Below are 18,799 nucleotides of genomic sequence, written 5' to 3' on the forward strand. Positions count from 1 at the left end.
TTTCACATGATGAACACACCGATACTGCATTTTACAACTGTAATGTAACAATCGTGTGAATTTCAATCGGTGAATATTTCACACGGTCAGAAAAAGCAGCGGTTACGTCCATTTCCCGTGGTTTTCATCCTCATTCCATGGTTGGCATGAGAGCTTGAACAATGACACTACTTCACTTTACTACAAACTGAGTCGTAAATTCCAATATTGGTCAGCACACCCTCTGAATATCACTTGTGAAATACAATAATTCAGAAAGACCATGATGAAGGAATTACAATTACACAGACTCTATGCTAAGAATCTACGTCATGTTTTTCCTGTGGATAACTTTTAGGCGATATCTCACCAAAGTTATGCATTAATGTTCCAACAGTTATGGGAAAGGTAAACAACATGTCTCGACCGACTAATCCTTTTCTCATGATTCCCAGAAATCATAATGATGAATCCTCCAGCAGAAAGCATAGTAGACAGTGTGTATGTGAAAAGCCAATACATTACTTCTCAGTCCTACATTGGAATTCTTTTATGAATTTACATGATTAACCCTAATGATTATTCTGAATTCTTTGTAGAATAATTCATAATTTTGTTTTACCAATTATTTTTATGATGACGTCATATCTACCGACACCTATACTGTTTTTAGGGAGGTAATATTCTGTTACACAAAATGATTATGAGATAGTGAACAGCTACTTGTCTCACCGTTGATGTTGTTAGAAAATAACATTTGCTACTGTTAGCTTATGAAAACGGTCACATCACATCACCACTATGTCTGACAAGGTGGCAGACGCCCTAGATGACGTGCGTATACATGTACGCATCAATGCATATCTGGTTCATTTTTTTTCCAGTCTTCACTTGCCATTCATCATTTTATCACAGGGTTTTCAATGCTGGAAAGGTTACAGGAGTCCAAATGAGATAGAGTTTTATTAATGCTCTGTTAGGTCTCCAGAGGCACCTATTGTAAGGTGTTTTCTTCTCAGTAATATGGCTGTACGAATGCTCCACCGACTACACAAGGTGGCCAGCAGTGTTTGAAATGCCAAGTTTGATTTCTTTCTCATCTATCATTGTGCAGCTACCTGCCGTCATTAAATCTATCTGGAAATGTGAAACTCAGTCCTGAGGGTCTTGAAATCTGTCTCACCGTGTCCACATAGCTGCATATGACTCAGACTCTACATTATATATTTTATCCGTAATAAATGGCAAACTCTCTCTCTCTCTCTCTCTCTCTCTCTCTCTCTCTCTCTCTCTCTCTCTCTCTCTCTCTCTCTCTCTCTAACTTTCCAATTGCCAGCAAACCACACAAATATGCTGAGTCAATCACTTGCAACTCTATTCTGTATCCAGCCAATGCTGTTGCCAGGAGAACAGCTCGCTTTGTACTGTAACTCATTGATGCAACCCCATTATCAACTGCTCATTGCACTTGTATATATACAAATGTCAGGAATGGTCAAAATCAAACTGATTGTTGCAACAACAAATCATCCTCCACACAAGTGTTTTTCTACGTGGTTCTCTTGCTACAAAATTCTACATCGTAACCTGTCACTCCGAGTATTCCAGTCACCCCACACAGTCTTTGTCCTCTTGTAAACAATATCTGTTTTCGCGAAAGTTGCCTCATTCTCTACAATGCAATAACTGTCGAAATTTGCTTTGGTTGACTTCATTTGTGTATGGTAACCTGCGTCTTGGGTAAATGTATGTGGCAGCCCCAGTAGAAGGCACCAAAATAAATCACACACCAGTTTAGCGTTTCAACCATAAATATTTACTGACAAGGAGGAGTTGCATCTTAGACACATACACCAGCAGCTCACTTCTGATCTCGACTCTCTTTTTTCAAACTTTTTCGCTGCCAGAGATAATGTGAGACCTTTTCCAATGTTTTTCCAATGTTTACCATGAAAGTATATCGACAAAATCCGAGATTGAAGCGATAACCTGATTAGTACTGCAGAAGGAGTTGACTGCATATTCATAAACACGAGTCTATAATAAAATGTTTGCAAATGGACAGTGTTTTTATTAAAACCGTCACCGATAATTTTTCAGATTCTTTTTTGCAAATGCCTTGCTAGTCAAGTTCATTAACATTCAACAGCAGTGATTCGTGCAGATGATATTTCATATATATTGTGATACTAGCTGGTAAACAAATATACTCCTACACAAATCCAGCAAAATTAAGCTCATTCGTTTAAATCTACGAGCAATTTTGTCTTGATCAAACTCGGCACCCTGCATAGGAAAGAGGGTGTAAGAAAATGAGTCAGGTCAGAGGTCAGACCTACCATTGATAATATCTGTGTAAATGAGATGAATGAGTGTGACAGAAAGCTTAAGAAAGTTCACATTATGACCTTTAGGCAACCCTACTTGTAATGTTTTTCATGTCTGTGACCACAATCTTTTTCGCTGAGAAACTCTTTCAGTTGTTGTGAGTGCCACACCATTGAGGGACACACTACGGGTGTTCTGCATTTTCCGTTCACTCTGAACCTTGCAAGGAGTAACCCAGTGATAAACCATGCCCGCAATAAACTCTGAATTGCTCCTAACCACACAATAAGTTCACTTTTTAGGCACAATTAGATCAGTATTACAGTTGACCACAGCCTGCTGCTAATTAGCAAAGACAATGGCACAATACAACCATGTCAAATTTTATGAGCCCTAATCAGTGGACCAATTTTTCTTTGACACCACCGCATTCTACTCCGAAACACTAGTACCTGGATCTCAACAGACAATGATGGTGGACAGACATACAAATCTTTTGTCTTAAAATATTGCCATAAGTCAAGAAGATGTTTGAACTATCATGTTAACAACAGGTATGAACCACGGACTGTGTATGGACATTTTTTGGGGTGATATAAAATGCCAAATCATGACACTATTTTATTTTGTAGGTGTGTTAAACTGATTCCCTAGCTCCATTTAGACCAACACAGTTAATGAGATGCACGTTGAGCCATCAGAATGCAAATTAGATTTATGCAGATTTCAGGATCACTGCTCTGCCAAATACAAAGGCAGCCCTTAGTCACTCATTCAGCCATTCACATACTCTACCAAACTTTCAGCACATTATGCAAGCACTGGCACGACAAGTTGTACAGTCTGGTTGTGTAAAAATTGCGTAAGAACTCAATCTTAAGGGAATGACTCATCACGGTGAGGGCTAATAAAGTTCGGCTCGCACAAAACTAATTCTAAATTTTTAGATCGTCAATTCAAAAACACCAACGTGAGCCTATGAACATCAATGTGCAAGATGCAGATAGTCTTACGACATCAAACGTAGCACTTTTGCAAGTGGTTTGAAGGATGCCTAGACAAATTATATTCACTGAGGACAGGAGTAAGAGACAGAAACCATTTTCTGGAAGTCTGGTTTAAAATGCATACAGTAAATGTCATTAGACATGCGTGGTGCATCTGCATGCTAAAACCATGAGGAAAATCCTCTTAATCTGTAGAACAAAGTCTCACCCATTCACGGTTTCTTGAAAAGTTGACCATTTGCTGGCTGAGTTAAATTAACCGACGCATTAACTGTATCATTAATGTTGCCAGTGCTCCATACCAACCAATTAGCAAAGCACATGCACATCCATAATTACACCGTTAATTAAAAATCCAATTTTCAAAAAACATTTCAAATTTTCAAAGGTTTCAACTTAAACTCCACTTTTCTGATTTGAGCAACTTTAAGATGATTTCCCTCTATGGCTTGAAAATATTTGCGTAAGTACAGCTAATTATCTAAAATTTAAAACTAAAAATAATAGGTAAGCTGTCCTTTCTTTTCTTTGTTGAAGATAAACTCAAAAAGAGATGAAACAAAGATGACAATACCGAGATGTCTTCTGTAAGATTCTTGTTTTGTGTTTGGCTTTTCTATATTGTGTGTTTTCTTGGTAATCGTATTAGAACAGTTTAATCTGTCTAAATATCTGAAAATGGCGCCATTATTTGAACCACTGTTACTATATGCATATCTTAACATGTACCTTAACCATCCCCACCCAAAAAAAAAGAATTTCTTAAACTTATCCCTGAAAACTGACATTTTCCAATTGTTTACTTTTAAAGAATTCTACTCCTTTGATAATAAACGTAGCAAAGACAAGATTACAAGCCATCTACAAACCTAAGAGATTTTATCTGTATGCTCATGATATAAATCATTAAATATATTCATACTGATAAGGCACTCTACTCTGTGATATTCGGTTATAACCATGTTGCAAGCATATTCAAGTTGTCCAACACAATCTTGAATGGGTTTTAATCAAGGAAAGTCAGTGGATTTTGGTCACAAATTTATCAGGCTTGGGATATTTCAAAAATGTCAAAACTCTGGGTTTCATTCAGTTTTAAATAGGCTTAAAATCTGTATTCAATATAAATCTTCATTTTCATTCAGAAAAAAGCCGACAAAACAAATGTACAGACGCGACACACCCTTGAATCCATTCCATTGTCCTGAAATATGTATGAATCCCCGTCCTTTAAACAATCTAGAAATTTTTTTCCAAATGAAGAGTCATAGACGTTCCCTAATTCCTGAACAAAAGCTATCTGGGAGATCTGTGGAAGGTTAATATGCGTGATAATAGCTCTATTTTACCTCTGTTCTCAAAAGTCATTGTAATTCAAGTGATTCAAGACAAACTTCTGATATTGATGCATTTTTCGGTAAAAAAACTGTGAACAACAATGGAGCTCAGAACAACAAGTTACCAGTATGGATACATTAATGTAGTATACACCTCAAAATCGAAAGACAAACTTTTGCTCAAATTTTCCTCAACAAAACTTAAACCACTCTCTTTCAAAATCAACAATAAATATCAGGGGTAACCATGCAAATTTTGGTAATATAGAAACAAGTAACCCAATATTTACAATGATTAAGATTCATAATAGCCATCATCCATGTGTTAATTCTACATGGCAAAAAAAATTCGATTTTCACAAAAACAAGCTGGTGGTAACTGACAATGTAAATTTGAGCTTCAATATGAGCCCCCACATGTGGTAGAACAAAAATAGAATTCTAAAGTTTGAGAATCTAAACATCTATCCCAAAGGTACATCTTACATTAAACAAGAGGATGCCATTGGAAGTAGAACAAACAAAACCGTCTTTCTTCACTAATGAGTCCTGTTTTGTTTGTGTTGTACAGATAGAGAATGCCCGTGAAGACACTCAAAACACTCTATGACTCTGTAAACCGTAGGTCTATCAATTTTGCAGGCCTCTTTGAATTGGGGACAGCCCAACTGTAAAATCACTCACCGTGTATTTTCTCTACAAGCATTCAAAAACAAAGGTAAGTAGCACCGATTGTCACTGCTGCTTATAATAAACCTTTAGACGCGGCTTGATATTACACCAAGGACTGACTTTCTACCTGTCAACTATACATAAATTAGAATCCACTACCACAACAAGTCAACCTAAAGCATTTGACTTCAAACTTTTTTCATAGTTTTCCATGATACTGGTGATAGAAGCTACATGAGAATGTTTACTGGTTTCCATATGTAGCCTTGACAATGCAATTTATGACTTTTTCCAGTTTAACTTTCTTACATATCTTTGTTGAACAAGTGCACACCTTTCTCTATTTCAACAGGTGATGGTAAAGTGGAGGTACTCATGCTGAATAAACACTCTCACACACTTCAAGTCAGCAGTAGTATCTCATCTCCCATACTGCCATCATAAACCTATCTCTTTTCACCTTTATTGCTCACGTTTGACTCCAAAAACTCAAACATGAAAGTATTGTTACCATAAACGAAACCTTATCATTGACGATGCATATGAAATTGATCAGTCCTCAGACACACACTAACGCAAAATCTAGGACTCTGATGGAAAATCGCCATATTTTGTGTCGGATGTTCATTCTTTCTTTCTAGCTGTGCTGATCATGTGTAACACAATGCTTTATACATGCATGTTTATTTGTCTAAATTGAAAAACAAGTACAACAGCGATACAATGTTAAGTTCTATACTCTGTGATCAACTTTGCATTCAATTCATGCATACCAAAGCAAAGATGTGTGCCACTTTCTTACTCTGGTCTGCGATCTCTTCCTCGGCTATAATACGTAGTAAGTACCTTATGTGTGAATCAGGACAGTTACCATCTTTATACATTTGACGCTGGATGTTTCTCACCTACCACTTAGAGCTACGGTAAGAGTCTGGTGAGTAAATTTCAAAGTGACAAGCTGTCCTAGAACCATATTAAAGCACGGTAGATGAACTAGATGTGCTCACTTTTCTCAAACAAACAATCATCACTTCACAGTTTATGATGTTGGGTCTTTCTCTCACAGACATGCTTTGAGTTCTGTATTTTCATTGTCTATGATATCTTTTTTAATGTCTCAATATACTACACAAATATAACTATGATTTACTTCATGCCTGATTAAATTGTTGTCACCGCTCTAAATTCCTTTTTATCTGACACAGAAACTTTAAAATATTAGCTTGATATCAGCATTTATATAAAAGCACACATGTGGGTCTGTCAAGAATATCACAAAAGAAATTCTACTTAGAGACTTCAAAATCCAAGGCAGTTGTCTACATTTTTGTTTTTGGTAAATTGGATTAGGGCAAGAAAAGCGGAGGGTCACAAAGTCACCTAAAGCCAATAAGCTGATACAAAAACAGAATTCTGTTTCCTGAGGCTTTGTCTCTTCTGCACCAACGACACAATACAAGACTGGTAAAATCACCTGCTTACAAGGGCAAAATAAACCAGAACTGGCTTCAAAATCAAACAGTGTTCATGCTCACTGACTCAACAACTTTCCTGCAAGCAAGAACAGCAACCTTCTTATCTCCTAACCCAGTAAAAGGGCCCTAGATTGTGCAGAAAGACGGACAAAGAGACAAATATCAAGCCCATTGTTGGGAAGTTAATTAAGATAATTATGAGAACAAAGCAGTAGATCTAATGAGAGAATAAATTTTCTTTAATGACATAGCCACCAGTCACAAAATTCCTTGAGTCTTTAAGATTTCAACTGGCAAAAAAGACCTTGAATGGCCAATAGTACACTTCACTTGGTAAAAACAAATGATCTGTTTCTTCGAATTCATTATCATCTAGTGGTTTCTAAAAGATGAGCTTGAGCAGTTGCGGCTGACTTTTTCTTGAAACAATTTGGGTCAGACACTCAGAGCTTTGATAATGGTAATAGTTGCTTGGCATGTCATGAATTTTACAAAAAACCTGGAATAACCTGACATACCTCAGGAGCAAATAGGCGTGTATCTCTGCATAAGAATACGACATGCCAGTTCTTTAGGTGTTAAAATAATTTGAAATGATAATTAATTCAACGGAACTTGACTTGAGAACCCTTGAAAAACCTACTGATCTTTTTTGATACAGTGCTTGGAATACTTTCGAATGATACCATCATGAATATTTTTTTTTCAAATGGCTTTGGATGATTAACAAATGCGATCAAAGTTTACAAATCAGACTTTCACTAGACTATCACTCCGTCATCCATAGAATAACAGGGTGCAATGCAGCTGAATCAGTTGATAAACTGTCAGAGCCTGGGCACTGATGGAGTGATGTCTCACCACACACGTCACAACTGCCCGCATTACAGCATCTGAAACGTGACACAAGGACGCAATCAAACTGAACACTGCCTCCCATTGCAGTGTCAAAGAATTAGGGTCAGAGTATTTAAGTATTGACACACGCACAGTTTAAACTCCCTCTTTTCATATTACAGACTTAATGTCACCTAGAGGGTCAGTCATGACCTTTCATACGCAGCCACTGCCATGTATAGGTGACCCCAACGGAACCAACACATATTTCAAAGAATTAATAATACTATCGTGTTTTCCAACTGGCAGGTTGGGGAGTTATATAGTAGTCTGTTTATTATTTGAACCTATGAACTTTGCACCACTGGGGAATGTAAATTTCTGGGTGTAATTTGGACAGACACAAGAATTTATTCTGAGTGGAGGACTTGGAGATGTATTGAACTCACAGATCTAGCCATGAACAGAGAACTGCGGGACATCAGGGTGTGCATACATGTATGTAACAGGCATGTCTATAAGGCCTGGGAGATAAGAGGTTTGAAAAGTATGTCATGTACTCCGAGTATTCTGTCGTGTACATCACATTCTCTGAGTAGAACAGTAGGAGCATGCTGTTTCAGAGTCTTGTCTAACACGTCCCAACCTTCAGATATTCAACATGTGAATTTATTTATTTGTAAACTCTGCGCAGTTGTTTTCCACAATTTTTATGGTCTGTAGGCCGAGCAAAATTATGCCTTCATTAGGACTGAAATTTATGGCCTTGATGAAAAGATTAAAAATGCTCAGCTGGTGATGTAAGAAATGTGAAGGAAAGATTGATACTGATGATATCGGCAAAGCACGGAGTCCTACATTCCTTGTTGGAAATGTTCCGCTGTTCCATTTTGCAAAGGACACCATGTAGACGTGTAGACTTGTTACACTAACATGAAAATGAACAAATTGACTGTCTGCTCGGATGGAAATCAAACCCTTACAGAATTACCTCACATGAATAACTCAACACCAGGCCTGCCTTCAATAGAGGCACGACCATGTCTGGAATGCAACACAAAGTCCCTGAATGAACCCCTATGCTTGTTGTTGCACTCAACCAATTTTTTTAATTTCCTGCGTGAAAATTAATAGTTACACCTATGACTTTTACTGCATCTGAGCACTGAAAAATTATTCCGAAGACCACAAGTGCACACGTGTGACCGATTCGCAATTATAAACATCTAATTATATTGACAAGCTTTGGTGAAAAAAAAAACTTGAAATAACTTATTAAATTTTTTTCAATCTCTAAAGATCTGGTTTTATGAAATGTTGCAATCATTTTATAGCCACTTTAAAACATGTAATATATTTCTAGAATATTTCCAGGACAATCATGTGTACCATGAATGAGGGATGCTCATAAGATGACAATCCTTGTAAACTATGTTGAATTTGTCAGCATGATGAAATTCTCTTTCCACGTTGCAGTCATTGTCCTCCTATCTGAGAAAATCTTTTAAATATATTGGTGGGGGATTTTCACACTAAAAGATAGCATCAATGTGATGTAATAAAGGGAGTGAAAGTGAAAAACAATGAGTGTTATTAACTGTAAGCGGATGATCCATTTGGGAATGCACTCAATAGAGGATTCAAAGACTTCCAGTCAATGATTAGTGGGTTCATTAAAGTGAGTTACTGTCTGAAAGCCTATTAGTGTTCATGAACTTCACCATTGATGATCAATGTACACCGCCAGATTCCATTCAGATTCAGATTGACATTTTCCTGGTTGATGGCTAGGCTGACTTGCCAGGGGGAAGGGATTTTCCAACATATTTGCTTTCACTCTAAAAGAAAGCATCAATACGGCATGGGAATACATTGACTATAAATATTTAAGTTGAATTTTAATATCTGTATTGATGCATTCTTACGTTTTGTTGTATCATCATTTCACACACCTTACTCAAATCCAGGAACTGCTTTTTAACAAAACAAGTTGAAGTTTGACATGACTCCTTATATCTGCACCATGCTGTGAAATACCTTGTAACTACTTGAGGCCCCCCTGCTTTTAATCAATACAGCTTTCATTAAAATCGACTTATCATAAAATATTACACCCAGAACAGCAATAGCAATGAGTGTTCGATATCTTTATACAGTATCATAGAGGCATCAATTTAATTAGGACAACGGCCATACATTATTACATTATGTACTTTATTATGCTTAGCCTACTAACATTTATTTGGCAGGGAAGAAATGTTTAGCTCAGCGGCCATCACACATCATCTCTGAAAACAAATGTACAATTAAAACCGTAACTAATACATTCCTGCCACGTCTTGACTGTTATTTTTAGGAGGCTGCCAAGGAGAAACGTGTTTCACACTCACTGCTCCAGTTTACCATCTGGCTCATATTTATCCGCCCAAATTGTGTACATATCGAAACAGTGGCCACTGCTATTTCACATCTTAGCCTTAGTGATCACGGATGGCATGTGACTGAGTGAGACAATGTGATTTTTCATGTTATTTTCAGTGTGTTCCATCTTGTGACAAAAGTTTTGTGTAACTGCAATATAAAAAAGATTCTGAAACTTATTTTTGAAGGCAAGCGCTCCCGCAGAAATAATATGTATGACCGAGCAAACTCAACCTGATAAAATTACTTGGGGCATCAAATTTTACTGGGTTGATCTGAGCGACCACATATTTTTAGAAGGAAAACCTTCTCTGGGCAGCACGCCTAGCAGAAAAGATGTTGCAATTTTACGCTTAATTGACATACCAATGCTGTGGAGAATGAGATCTGAATAACACACACATCGTGTTTTAATTCTGTTGTGATGTTATGGAAAGTTTCTGACATTCGCATTTGGTTTAAAGCTGTATAATAATGCTACAGTCATGACGTCATTTCAAATTGACATTTTCTCTCTGAAAAAAAATTGTCTACCAATGTAGCCTTGTTGGTCAAACAAATTTTCATTTTTAACCAGGCATGGAGCAAAAACTGTGTCACCTACTGATTTTATTTGTCTCTAGTTTTAAAGGGGAGAAACTGGACGCAAAAAATGGCACCAAGGAATATAACACTAGTAGTGATTACCTCAGCCCAAAACATGGAAACATTCTCCTAACTTTTAATAGCAAGCGGATTTGAATACCACAGCTGCCTCACTCTGGAGGTATGTTGATATGTTAGCCAAGAACAAGATCCCTTGTAGATTTCTCTACTTTTTCCTCCGATAAGATCACTATTACACTTAAGGCAAGAAATATGCATCCTCGATAGGTTACTTTTATCCCTAAAACTTGTAGGAGTACACTTTTAAAGATTTTTGGAAAAAGAATCTTTCTCCAAAATTCACCAGAAAAGTTAGGTAAACTTCTGAAAACTCTGAACATTTATTGATATCTTTGGTATTTTGTTGTGTAAGTAGAACAAACCTTTGCATACCTTTTCGCTTATTTCTACCCAACTGCGGTAATAATTTCATATCCCCTGACAAGCAGACTCAACAACAGGAATATTTGCCCGTTTTAAAATATGACTGACGAAAAAAGGCTGGTTCAGGAAACCTAGTAGGTGTTTGTTAACATAAAAACACTCACAATTTTGGTTTAAAGTAGATGGCATTTTTCCATGTGATGTTCAGTTTATGTATTGACCATGGGAAAAACTTGCTACTTCATGTTCAAGACTAGCGAAAGTTGGTCGTCCCCTCATTGCAAAATATACCTTTTCCCTGACCTTAATTCTCATTCTTGAACTACTTTTTGATTGAACCAAGGAAAAATACAACTCAGAGCATCAAAGATAAAATCATAGCCATTTAGCGAATGAACTTCACACCAGGCAGAATTATACTACCCAGAAAACTGCAATGGTATGGCAGAAGGGAACCCATTTTTGTCACTCTTTAACACTTTGAACAGTTATTTTCACTAAATACACTTCGAGTTCACCTTTCACTCTCACAGCCCTGGGGCAATCTTTCTCTCAGAAGTGTTTCATTTAACAGGCTTCCTGACAATGAAAGTATACCCTACAGACAGAAAAGCAAACAACTGACGCATACAGAGTCTTTCCTCACACACCTTTGATTCCTTCACTGAAACTTGGCAACAATTCTTTTCATTCAAAGTGGGATAAATTTTCTATCGTGCCCTTTCAAACCTAGTAAGACTTACGTTATGAATCTAACCTGGTATTCTTTTGTTCCCAAGCATACCAGTCTGACCTAATTCTTCATCAACAATTTTATTCCTCTTTTTTTTTAAGTTATTTTCTTCTTTTCCATATCTCCTTTTTATCACATTTTGAAATGGATTAGATGAGTAACTGTAAAAAAGATACTTCTGTTGACAATGTACATTGACATTGTCAAGCCCTTATTCTTTAATCTTACACTATTTTCCTAAACATTTTCAATCTTTTCACGCCATATCTTCAAAACAGAACCAGATTTCTACTTATTTCACTTATTTTCCACCTTATTTAACTTCTGAATAAACTGACAACTTGAACACTTATTTGATGTGTTTTCGTGAGCATGGGGATCATTCTCCTTAGTCATAATTTTCTCTGATTTCCTGTCATTGACAACAACTCATACACACCAGTACAGTTGCCATGTTGTCAAACTGTCACACATGCACACAAGGAATATACATGGCCTTTTGCCTTGTGGTGAATTGCAGTTTGAAAACTCACGTTGACCTCATGCCATACAGTCAAGAGAGTTATCCGAGGCACTGTCTATTACATCCTGCACACTTGTCATGACCACTTCAACAGCAACGGATACATGATCCATGTGTAAACTCACGCCATGTGCAAGGATGTGTCTCGGGGAAAAAAATTAAACAAATATGGAAGACAGAAATTGACATTTTCAAACGCAAAGATAAACTAAAGTTGACATCATCAGCAGCTTATCTTGTGCTGGTTTTATACACCTGATAGAAGAAGAACCATCATTTACATTAAATTACACATGAGAAGGCAAAAAGACAATGGCTGTGTCATGGTGATATGAACAGAGAGAATACAGAGGCTAGAGCATAGAAATTACAGAAAAGGCCCACACCCTGGGACTAAACCACATGAATAAAGCTCTCTAACAAAATTATGTAATAATGCATTTTCCAGAGTGGCTGCAGCTCAACAAGGCAATGGTTTGAAAGAGAAAGAAGTTCTTTATGACAAACAGTGGATACAAAATCCTGGCAAGGTATTCAATCACAGTGATCCACTCCTTAAATCCCCTAAATGGCGGTGTGCGGAATTTTGGCCTTGTTTTAAGACCCCCCACCCTCTCTTTTGGCCCCCCACCCTCTTTTTTGACCCACCTTCAAAGAACCCTTTGGCTATGATTACGTATCACTTACAGAATGTCAACACCTAATTCACAATTTACAAAGTTTTCAACAATTTTCAAAAAATTTCTCCTAATCAACTGTGTGACAATATTGCACAGAACCAAACTAATACCTCAATTTAACTTGGTACTAAATGTACAGTGTAACATCTTGTGTACCCTACACCTGTTTCAGGACGCTATCTGCAACACATACATGCCCGGGGGCAGGGGGGCTTCTTATTTCGATAATTTGTACAGGTAATGTCAACTTTGCCACGGTGACACTTCCTGTAACATAACCGCTGACAATTGCCATGACAAAGTTGGTGGTAACTTTCGATCCGGGGGTCACTGATCCATAGCTATACCAACACTGTGTCTAATTGATCATTTAACCAGAGGCCCTCTGTAAGAAGTTGACATGCATAATGAAATGACACGAATTCACGGCTAGGTATCGGTACCTTCATTTTTCGTCTTACCCTCCTTACCCCTAACCCCCCCCCCTCCCCATCCCATCCAACCGAACTCCCCTAATCTGCCCATTCACATATTTCCAGCGAACCCATTGTTCTCCTCAACCAGACCTAGTGTATTCGGAAGCATGTAAAATTGGCTGGACTAGACCAATCACACAGTTAAAATACAGTAATCTTAGAAATACAGCCTAAATCTGAAGCATCATCATTTAATTCCACTATTAACAATATCTAAGCTATGCTGTATGTAGGTGTTCACAGTACACAAACCTTGGTAGACGCTGAATCAATAATTACTAAAACTTTTGACACACCTATTTAAGTCGGTGTATCTAAGAAGTTGACATCACAACACTACACAGGTGAACTATGTAAAACATTCCATTGTACCACATACCAAAATATACACGTAAATATCTCATATTGTAATTTTTCCGTAAATTCGTGATTAGATTCAAATTCACAGCGGAGAACAGCAGATTTGGTAACACAAGTTAAAGTTTTTTTATAGTTTGTCTCACACTTTAATGATTTCATTGTCTATACATTTATTGGAAGCCTGCTAGACGAATGCTCAAAGATTTCAATTCTTTCACACGATTTTTTTCCTTCATATTTTTATGTACTGTTCAACTATAATACCACATCTTGTCAGTGATATGCGTACAAAGGGGGCTATTGAGTAATAATGGATATCTTTTTCTTTTTGAAAGGGAAAGGGACAAGGTGTGAAAACGAAACATTACACAATAACTGAGACTCTGCTACAGCTTGCACATAACTAAGATTTCAACACTGCAAATTTCATTTTATTCTGAGCTTCTAAGTTGTTTACCCTGTGAATTTTGGAATGCCGTTTTTCACTGTCCACTGCGACTCTTTGCATCACAAAATGTCTCATTAATTGCTGGGCTTCAAGGATTTGTGCTCAAACTGGCTACCACAAATGTGCCCATTACATTTAAATGACAAAGTTTACTCTGGAACCACGCACAACAGATATCAATCATGCTAGCTATGCCAGCCAGCCTAATCCTACCTTCCAGGCGTCTTCCATAGAAGCTGGTAAAGGAGGGAAGATCAGGTAGTAGTCTGGAGTGTTAAATTTTGACCAGCAGCAAACAATTAACCCCTGAAAGTATTTTTTGACTTACTATCTATATTGCACCTTCACCAATTACAATCTGTAAACAAACCTGAAGTAAACAGATAATAACACCCGACACAAATCTCCAAAATAAACTTAACCCTTTTGTAAGGGCTTGAGCACCTCACAACAAGATCCAAAACATTTAATGTTGCTATATACGGTAGAAGTATTTAGTCAGTCTACAGTGCCCCATGTTCAATGAACTGATTATCGATCAGCCGCTACAATTTTCTCAATGATACATATGGCGAGGATATGCGTGTTCTGGCAGTCTCTCAGACCTGCGCGAACGTACGCGTGAGTCTAAGGTTCGCCATATCGTCCATTTAATGGGTAATTTATGGCTAAGGCCGAGTTGACTGGGACGTCTAGTTTCTTAGATTTTGGGGCTTCCTAACTGTTTACACCTTAAGGTGAAGAAGTCGCGATCGAATTAACATCTGTTGTGTTTATGTATCACTTCCTTGGGGCGGGTAGAATGTGGAAGTCTGGGAGACTGGAAAAAAGTCAAGTGGCTCTGTCATGGTGACTGGGCCGCTCAAACGATGTCTTGTAGTGCGATCAGGAAAATATGGCTGTTCTTTGCACATGTGGGGGCGGAGGAACATACCTAACATATTTGCCTAAATCTTTTCTTTAAAAATTATTTACCGTTATCTGATGATATACAATACTTGAGTTAAAGCTGTTGCTGTGTAGAAGTGTTGTAGAAGATTTTAAAAATGGCTAGGTAGTAGTAGTACTACTACTATACAGAAATACTCTCCGATTTTGTTACTTGGATTTGGGTATCTCACTCGGGGATGACCGATACACGAGAATGATCACTGTCGTAGTCAACCTCATTTGAACCCGGCCCCGTTTGCAAACCAACACTAGAATACATATTAAATTTGGTTGGCTAGCACTGCTTAAACGCCATTTGGCACCGCCAAGGCTGTTGTAAGGCGACCTTCTTTACTTTCAAACCTTACAGCCGGGGTCTTACCACCCCTTCTCGCTCAGTCACACGGTTGCCAACAACACCATCGCCAATTCGTTGAAGTTCAAAATCATGTAAATTTCTCCCTACTTTGCAACAATTTGAAAAAACTTCTCTACTGACACCTCGATAAGAACACGATCTGAACACGTTTCCCGCCAGGGCCGGGGTGTTGATTGCAGTTTTCAAAAATGTGTCGAACTGATTTGCAAATCAAAACCCCCCACTGTACAGGTACCTGCACACTCTTTCATAAACTCTCTTAACAATACTGCTTTAGAGGTCAAACAGGCGTATAATCAGGTTATCACATATGCACTGCACAACATAATTGATCTGTCAAAATTGACGTGGAGGAATTTATCATCTTCAGCAATTACTCTCACATTTCTCGCAAAACCGCTGGTAGCACATAACCGCACAAAGTTTACACTTACCGCATCCGTCGCAAGCAATTTTTCGAACTACTCGCGTCGTTTCTTTCGAAGAGGCAACGGGGTTGAATTCCACTCTGTAACTACCGTCAACATCTTCGCGAATAAATAAAATGTACGTTTCGCCTATTTGCAGTTCATCTGCATTTATGATACATGGTTCATCTGTACCAAACCCTGAGATTTCAATAACTTCTAACGTTTCCTCTGGCTTAAAAAACTTCTTCACGTCCACCGTAACCGAGTTCGTGTTCTCATCTGTCCTTTGAATATCTCCTTCTAACACTATCGGAGCTTTATATGTTTTTAACTCGGTGCTAAGTTCCGAGTCCGTAGTACATGCGCCGCAAAACGCGATCAAAGCACACAGAAAGATCACTATTTGGTTCCTCTCCATATCTTGATGTTCATGGGTCCAACGTCTGGGTTAAAATGGCCCGAAATAACGGCGTACAAGTCCATGAGTTGTAGGCGTAGAGCAGCTTGACAGCAATGTAATGCTGCGGGAAAGAAGTCACTCAGGGGGAAGTGACGTCATCCAACCTTTGACCTTATATAAAAACGTGCAAATTGCGTGGCGCGACGATAGCGCGGCCGCGGCGCACCAGCGTGTCAGTCACCACATAACGTACTCACGCACTTTATCTGAATGCTCATTTACTTTGCTATATATTTTTTTATATTTTCGATCTGGTCGCATGCTACTCCTGTTCTTTAAATTTGGTGCAAATATTCATTGCGATAGAAATTGGTTTTCGAATTCATGCCGGAAAACTTATCATAGTCATAACTCAGCGGAACTACGTAGGTGCCGCCGGCATTCAGTAGAGTTCCCCCACGTCATTGGTCCACACACACATTCTAGGAGGCGGACCACAAAAAAGGTTCCGGCGATTATTAGGGAGTGGTTTGATGCAATTCGACAGTTATTTGTTTTACGTTTGTTGGCGTATAGTGTAGAACTAAGAATATTTTTAGATTGGGAGTTTCCCGAAATACACCTTAAACTATTTTCACTGCGTTAACGATGAGTGACAGACATATTAGGCTATTAATTGTAAAAGCTAGGCCTACTGCTAATGTGGGGGTTGGGGGATGCAGTATGGGTCTTCCCCAGTGACTTGCTCCACAACGTGACTCGACCTTTCTGTTGATGGAAAAAATAACCAGAGATAGTAGTAGCTTCTCTTACTCTCTATGTTGTTAACGTAACAATGCTGCCCGTTATCCAAAATAAAGTCAGTCGGCTCCGAGCTACGTGAAACCCTGAAGCCATCTGTGAGATAAGCTGTTCATCTTCAACAATAGCACGTGCGCCATCATTTAACCTGTACGAGTCACTGTCGATTAAGTTTTGAAACCATGGTGACAAGCAAATACATTTTTCCTATTACAATCACTCTTTCCATCAATTTTAACTATCCCGGCATGCTTTGTGTACATGCACGTGTATCACCAGCCAGTATGAGCGTGTGCGTCGATATAGGCCTAAGCATACGTACACCAAAATATTATTGTTAATATGATAATTCGATAGTTTTATTACTAGATTTATTTAGAATATCAAAATCTACTGTCGAAAATTAGTGCGAGTGTTGGTCTGAGACGACGAGCCCAACGAACCATCGATTACTTGTCTTTTCTAAAAATATCAATGACTTCGAGAGCTGACTTTATGTAATTTGAAAAATTTAGGCTTTGGCCTTACTAAACTTTTAATGGGGTCGAATAAAATTTATGTGTTTCCGGTAGAATGACTCCTACGATAAAGGTACAAGGCAGGTCGGGGGAAATTTTTTATTTCTTGTTTTCTTTTGTTGGCTGAGACCAATCAAATATGGTAAAATTTAGAGAATTTACATTTTTTGGTAAGGTCGGAAGGTTTTTCTAGGGTAGGTCGGGTTACCGGAAACACACTGGCCTAACCAAGACCTACGCATAAGCAAAGCTATTTGATAGCAAATTTTACAAGAAAAGACGCAGTTCCGACCCAGGTTCACGTGATCAAATTTAATATTTTGTTTTATAATTGCGTCCACACAAACGTTGCCTTTCCCTTCGCTACTGTATATCCGTTTATAATAGTTTCATTTCAATCCGTGCATCCAGAATTTACCACAAACTTGAACCATATTCGATAATTAGTGGATACTGCGTTTTGATCCAACTTTCACAACTTTCACAAGTACTCGCATCCAAATGATGGAAAACTGCGTGGGCATAACTATTTGATAGCTGAATATACACAAGAAACAACACACCACTGTGCCTGTCCGTGTCACGTGATCACACTCTCTTGAACTGCTCTCGCCATATAAACGTTATGATGGCTTTATGGCAAAGAATCTTTGACCTTGTAAAGATTCTTGTTAATGATACGGTAAGACAAATTGCCTCTCCCCTCAAGAATCCATCCCCTTTTGACGATATAAATTCATGAACAGTTGAATCCTTTCCAAATAGGGGAAAAGCTTCCATTCACACCTGCTGAAAATACTGGTAAATCACAGTGGTGTTTCAGATATTTAAAATTACTCTAAAACGATAAAGTGTTATTTAAATTCGCTCATCCAAACTTTACCACAAACTTAAAATCTTCACTCATAAAATTCCCTTACAAATAACCATATCCAATAATCAGTGGACACTATGTTTTGATCTAAGGCAACACCCATGTTTGTGTTTTCACCCGTATCCAAATTTGGTAAGATCACTAGTAGCCGGCTTTCAACTCGCCAGGTCAGTCTAACAAAT

The 18,799-nt window shown here is 38.0% G+C and overlaps 1 protein-coding gene across 2 annotated transcripts in view; it reads right to left on the reverse strand.

The window, feature by feature from the left end:
- Positions 1 to 16,565, reverse strand: part of LOC139123209 (pro-neuregulin-1, membrane-bound isoform-like) — a 70,712-nt gene extending 54,147 nt beyond the window's left edge. Inside the window, exon 1 of one of the 2 annotated variants that reach the window (XM_070689318.1) lies at positions 16,049 to 16,565. In XM_070689318.1, the coding sequence (XP_070545419.1) occupies positions 16,049 to 16,442 (394 nt within the window). In that variant the 5' untranslated portion in view covers positions 16,443 to 16,565. The remainder of the gene's footprint in view (positions 1 to 16,048) is intronic. The other variant, XM_070689316.1, reaches the window with a different exon arrangement.
- Positions 16,566 to 18,799: the final 2,234 nt, after the last annotated feature.

This window comes from Ptychodera flava, chromosome 22 (assembly GCF_041260155.1).
Source record: "Ptychodera flava strain L36383 chromosome 22, AS_Pfla_20210202, whole genome shotgun sequence".
Classification (NCBI taxonomy): Eukaryota; Metazoa; Hemichordata; class Enteropneusta; family Ptychoderidae; genus Ptychodera; species Ptychodera flava.